At 49.8% G+C, this 6,514-nt stretch overlaps 1 protein-coding gene across 1 annotated transcript; it reads left to right on the top strand.

The window, feature by feature from the left end:
• The first annotated feature begins 2,008 nt into the window (after window positions 1–2,008).
• LOC124696400 (G-box-binding factor 1-like) lies at window positions 2,009–3,062 on the top strand. Its single transcript, XM_047229134.1, has 5 exons — window positions 2,009–2,173; window positions 2,289–2,495; window positions 2,598–2,675; window positions 2,803–2,868; window positions 2,967–3,062. Exons 1-5 carry the CDS (start codon window positions 2,009–2,011, stop codon window positions 3,060–3,062), a joined length of 612 nt encoding a protein of 203 aa, XP_047085090.1.
• The last annotated feature ends 3,452 nt before the right edge of the window (window positions 3,063–6,514 follow it).

Genomic DNA, 6,514 nt, shown 5'->3' with positions numbered 1-6,514 from the left:
GCATGGCTGCGCTCCATCGTTTGCCTTCTTATAGAATTTAGATCACAATATAATAGTGTGGTTAGTTGTCTGTCTAATCCCACCCAAGAATACGAGCAGCATATGAAACGAAAATGCAACGGTGCTTATCAAATGGGGCACGGTGGAAATCCCTGCCGTTCACATGCATAGGGATGCTCATATGTGGGTTCGCCAGCTTGCTCACTCATTGCAAAAGATTCTCTTCTTGAAATACACTATTAATTCTTAAATGAGTTTAACTTTTGCATAATAAATGCAAATGAGATTTTGTTTGCATACCTGACTTCCTCGCGATGAACTCTTCGAAATGAGTCTAATAATTTTTTTTAATGAATTTCGTGAACTGTATCTATAGAGTCATCTATTGTTTGCGCATGTAGTCCGTATGCCATGTTCATGTAGTTCTGCGAAAAGTACTTATGGATTTATAAAGTCCTTGTCAATATTGTTGCTTTTACACACATGACAGATATAGATTCCTTTTTCACGTGGGATCATGTTGGACCGAATCTCGAGAAACACGACTAATAACAATGGCTGTGATATCAACCGTGCCCCATTTCATAGGGGAAAGTTTATCTTCCCCTTTTGTCTATGAAGTGAGCTCTCCACATGTATTTGGGTCGTATGCAGCTATGCACATAAACATCCAAACAAATGTAGGTTGAATGCTAGGCTAAAGCTAATTAGACGCTTACAGCGGGCATTAGGGCTACCATCCATGGCCGAATCCAACGTATCGCTAAGGAGGGCAGCTGCTCCCATCACAATTTATAGTATCTTTGTAGTAGGCCAATCCACATGGTGCTTTCCCCCTAGTTAGCAAATAATTTTTCCATATTTGGCACATCCTTGTCCCCTCTAATATTTTCTTCCTCCTTCTTCTTGCTAATCGCGATGTACACTTGTAGCAGGGTTGTATGCACATAAAGTATAAATGTAGTTTAATTGCTAGGCTAAAACTAAATGGAAGCTAACATCTGGTAGCAAATCATCCAGCATCGCCATGCTTTCTTAGGGACTTCTCACGAGATAAGATGATGGTGTTGATGTAGGCTAGTGAGGCTACTCAACGTTCATTCTTTGACCTTGCTTACGAGAAAAAGCTAGGACCAGTTTTTAAGGGGAAGTTTACCTACTTTCTTCAATCTATATTAGTTGTCACTAATATAGATGTATCTCGATATATTTTAGTTGTAGATACATTCATGCTATGAATTGGAGGAAATACTTTCTCTGGTCGAGATATTTAGATTAAGTAAACTGTCGGCACATAGTTTAAGTCACAAATCGTGAACCTAGACTAAGCGCTGAGCTACTGGTGAGTGGACGCTAACTGGTCCTTTGGATGGAACTGCCAGGGCTGTTGGCTGCGCCCGTGCATGCAATGCAGCTAGCTTTTCGGCCGCAGCCAAACGGCCCAGTTGCTGCGTTGCGTTGTCTTCTAGGCGCTTCCGCTCACCGGAGTTGGCCCGTCCGGTTTCACACGCGGCGGCTCCTCCGCCCGTGCTGACCTGCGGGCTCCCCATCCCGGCGACGGACGAGTCACCGGCCGGCCACCGTGCCCACGTGTACCGCCGCAGAATCCACGTCGACGTCCGGCAGCACGGGGAGTGGAGGGTTGCTCCCCGCTGGCCACTGCCGCCCTGGGCCCGCCTGCCTCGTTCGTCGAGCCGTTGCGCTGCATGCTGGGCACGGCACGCGGCGGCTCCACGTGTCCTCTGCGTGCCCCTGTGTCTACTCGCGACGTGGCCTCCGCGGACGGGCCAGATGCTCCCCATCCGGCCGCAGAGGCGCTCGCAGACGCCGGTGAGGGGTACCACCTGTCCGATCGACCTCCTTGCGCCGCCTCTCCGGGAGAGGATATTTAAAGGGGAGGCAGGGCCCCGCCGTACTCTCGCTTGGCACCGCTCCCCGCCTCATCTTGGCCGGCCTCGCTCCACCACCACCGGATTCCAACGAGATCTCGCGCGCCCCATCCCATCCCATGCCTGCTACTGATCGAGCCGACGGCGGGCAGCTCAGGCAATGTCGGCGGGTCGGCAGCGCCGACGTCGAGCTCCACGCCGCCATGGCGCTAGCCGACATGGCCGGGGTCGAGCACCACGCGCTCCCCACTCAGCACCACCACGCTGCCGCCGCCCTACCCCAGGTAACCAATCATCCAATTTCTGAATCTAGTTCACCCCTCGATCCAGCCTGCCCTGGGTTTCGAAGGAAGGAATTGGACTGATTTACTCGATGGATGGCGGCCGGTTGGCTTGCAGCAGGCGGCGACGGAGCACGAGGAGGACGAAGAGCTGGCCAGCACGAGGCTGAGCCTGGAGCTGGGCAACGTCGGCCTCCAGTCCTCCCCTTGCTCCAGCAGCTCCAGCGGCGCCGGGCAGCAGCACCAGCCGATGCACGCGGCGGCGGCGGCCGCCGCAGCCGTGACGGGGTACGGCACCAGCAGGCCGCGGAACGTGCTCACCGAGGTAAAGTCACTCGCTTTCTTCATCTAGCTCTGAAAATTAGACTCTTTTCCTCCGGCGGCGTCGCCTGAACCACCGATCCTGAACCGCGGAACATTGCTGCAGGCGGAGAAGGAGGCGAAGCGGCTGCGGCGCGTGCTAGCCAACCGGGAGTCCGCCCGGCAAACCATCCTACGCCGCCAGGTACGTGATTGCTACTTGCTCGCTCCTTATTACACTTAAAAATTCCTCCTTTTCTCGTCAGACAATCCTCTGCAGTTTGAATCCCTGTCTGATCTGATCTGGTTCTGATCCTCTACGTGTCGCCCAGGCGATCCGTGACGAGCTGGCGAGAAAGGTCGCAGATTTAGCCTCACAGAACGAGAACATGAAGAAGGTTACTTCGATCAATCAACCTAGATTCAACTCTACGATGTTCAGTGATGTTCTTCATATGCCAAATTTGGAAATTCTGAATGTTCTTGTATTTTGCAGGAGAAGGACATGGTTCTGGAGCAGTACATCTCCCTCAAAGAAACCAACAAGCAGCTGAAACAACAGGCACACCATCTTTCGCTTTCCTACCTTTAAATTTTATCCATTATTAGCACCATTTCTTCTTTCTGGGCAAAAGAAAATAAGGAGGAACCTAGTATGTTCCAATCCAGCTCCAGTTGTTCCCCTGGGAGAGGAGGCCACATGACCTACCAGTCAATCGCTGCCGTACACCTACTAATTATGGTCAAACAGGGAACTGTCGACTTTTGTTTTTTCATGAACGGGGAAGATCAGCCTGTCGACTGATGTTTGTATATTATCACAGTTGCTCTCTGACAGTGATCTGGAATAATATACTGCTTCTTGCTTTATTTGTCTTTGCTTCTTTGGGTATGTGTGCTTTCTCGGTGCAACACACATGCGAACGTGCTGCCGGGTGGTCGATCTAGTCGGTTCTACAATCGGGATCCATTGAGTAGAACAAGATTGCGGCACGCATTGGCGTCTGCTTGCCCAAGCAGCTGACATGTGTGCGTGTAGCTTTGCTGTATGAAACCATCATGGAAGGACAGCTGCAGATGACGAAACAAGTGGCCAAAGGGTATCGCTTGTTCGGCGCTGGGGGACTATTATTATTTTCTGTTCGGATAAACTCGACCCGAGGCGATCGAGAAGCAGGCAAAACCCCCCTACCCAAACTTTTCATGGGTACGACACGATGCGCAAACAAGGTGTCTAGTAAGATCCCGTCAAAGTTCAACTTCTAGTTCATTTCGTAGTGTCTAGTTCAAATTTCAACTTCTAGTTCATTTCGTAGTGTCTAGTTCAAATTTCATGATTAAATTTTGAGCTAGAAATCACAAAATGAACTAGAATTGGGACTTTGGCCGGATCTAGCTTGCTTCTCTACCCCAAATGAAGATGCTAGCGCGGATGTGCAAGATCTCAGCAAATTAGCCGCCGATTTTAGAACCAAGAGAATAGAAGATCCATTCCATCATCTCGATTTTCGGAACACAATTGCTAACCGCCGCATTTCATATCTGCAAATCCAACCCTTCGAGCTCCCACGGAGCCAAGTAAGATTAGTCAGAAGCTCGCCATGCGGCATGTCGGTGGTGGCATGGGCGGCAAAAGGAGAGCCCTATCCCATACAACCAAACTGTTGCTACCGCGGCCAGTCTTAAGCCAGATCTGAAAAAAGTTGCACCGACAGTAATTCAGGCTCTTTTTACAAACACAAGTCAATTTTGTAGGGGAACACACACGAGGTTAACTGACTTTGGTCGTTCACATTTCACTAGTACAGTAGTAGGGGACGACTCATTTTTTTCCCACGTCCAACAGACGTCTCCCAACGTTCTCCGTCAATACATGCAAATATTGGGTCGTGACTGACCATGCAGACTACTGCAGGTGCTGACTGAGTCGTGTTGTTTCCTCTTTGCAGGTGGCCAAGACGACCAAGAAGAAGCCGACGTCGACACCGACGACCACGCCCATGGACATCGCGCCGCCGGCCCAGCAAGCGGAAGCCTCCCCGCCGTCCACGCCACCGCAGCCAAGCTTCATGTACAGCGCGCCGCCGCCGGCCATGCCGGTGCCCTACGTCTGGGGCTCGTGGCCGCCGTGCGGCCCGGGGGCGTACGACCACGTCGGCAACAGCGCGGCGGGACACGCCCCGCCGCCGCTATGCATCCCGCCGCCATGCGCGTGGTACTACCCCGTCGTTGCCGCCGCCGACCCCCGCGGGTCGCCGACCTCCTACGTGCAGCCGCTCCAGGAAACGGCCGGCAGCCCGGGCGGCGGCGGAACCACGGGAGGGGAGGGCACCGACGAAGACGAAGATCCGTGCTCGCTGACCCTTGCCATCGACGCTGCCGACAAGAAGATCGCTGCCGCCGGAGCGAGCGCTCACCAGAACAGCGGTGGCGTGGTGGGAACAGCAGTGGGCCTGCAGGTCGCGCTGAGCGGCAGGGAGAAGGCGGCCACCGCGGCGGAGGCCAGGAGGAGGAGGAAGGAGCTGACAAGGCTCAAGCACATGCACGCCGGCAGCCGCCATGGCGCCAGCGATCACTGGTAAATACGCTGCCGGTCTATGATCCACGGCGGATCACCAAGCGGACGCATGCATGCATGGTACTACTGCCGCTGAGTCACTGACAGGGCCATTGGTGATGAACTGATGATGACGATTGGTTTCTTGGAGGCAAGCAACAACAATACTGATATTAGTATAGTACAGTTTCTACCATTTTTTCTACTACTAATAATGTCTTCGGTATTTCCATCTCGATCGTGTGTCTAGGAAAGTAGGTTTGCATTTCAATTATGCCCTAAGGCACTGAAGAAATGTTTTCTGTTTTCTGATTCTTTGGTGCAATCTGTAACCGCGACCGCGAAAATAGTGGTCCGATGATGTATAGCACCGGAGTTGTGCGCAATGTAACGATTCTTTATGTACTAGTCAGTCGCAATTTTTCACCAGCTCCAACAGTGAATCAACTTGAAACGAATGCTCTTATTCAACCAAGGTTTTGGCTCCGGATTTTTTACCTTGGAGGGCTCGGGATTACCTGTTACCGAGAAATCAAGAACAGTTAATCAAGAACAGTTACCAGACAAGTTTTAAAACCAAGTTCTAAAGTTTAATATTTTGTAATTTTGGTAATCGGCAGGGTTTTCAATTCTAATAATTTCAGAAAGACAATTCAAATAATCTCGAAAGAATTGCCTCGGTAGGCATATTTCCCGGGTGGTTGGGAAATCAAGTTGTCAACCGTTAACGGCATGTACAATAGGGATAACGCCAGCTTTCCTTTATGGTTGTCACGTAAGATTTTTTTCTAAGTTGGCGAAGAGAGATTGGAGAAAAGGAAAACTACATAATCTCCTGTGAAATAAGAGAAGGTATTTTCACCATTGTATCATTTGTTTTCTCTTAGCAATTTAATTTCTTTCTAAAATTTAATTGATTCATATTTACTGCTAGGGATAACAATAAGAGATAATGCATTATAAATTTATATTTAGTGTCTTCTCTAGACGACACTAACTGCTAACAGAAGACGCGTCTTCCCTACATTGCACATGCCCTAAGCAAATGTCTACCAAGATCTCACAGTCGATCGAGTGATGCACACAAACAATCACTATAATGAAAATTGGCATTTTATTCACCTTTTTTTCAATCTCTTCTCTTGTGTCCTCTTATGATCAATGCTCGATCACAACCCATTGCTCCCATCCCTAGGCTCCATTCTCCTACTAATTCTTTAACGTGCAAATATTTTTCTTAGGCAAATGTTAAAACCTACCACCTTCCTCACCACATGGGTCCACCATCTCTTGTTCTTCTTGCCATTGTTGAGATAGCTGCCACATTTCAAACATCATACCAATTATAGGGGTTCATCTTCTTTGTTTCTCGCTTGTTTTGGCTTCTAACAACCATAATATCCATTTTAGGCCTATCTATCCCTTAATTATAACTTCCCATTGGTGAGATCCGATATTCGTTCTCTTCTCTCAATCTAGCACCATTG

This window comes from Lolium rigidum, chromosome 3 (assembly GCF_022539505.1).
Source record: "Lolium rigidum isolate FL_2022 chromosome 3, APGP_CSIRO_Lrig_0.1, whole genome shotgun sequence".
Lineage (NCBI taxonomy): Eukaryota > Viridiplantae > Streptophyta > Magnoliopsida > Poales > Poaceae > Lolium > Lolium rigidum.
The sequence above is the reverse complement of the archived record's forward strand: the minus strand, read 5'-3'. Positions and strand labels throughout refer to the sequence as shown.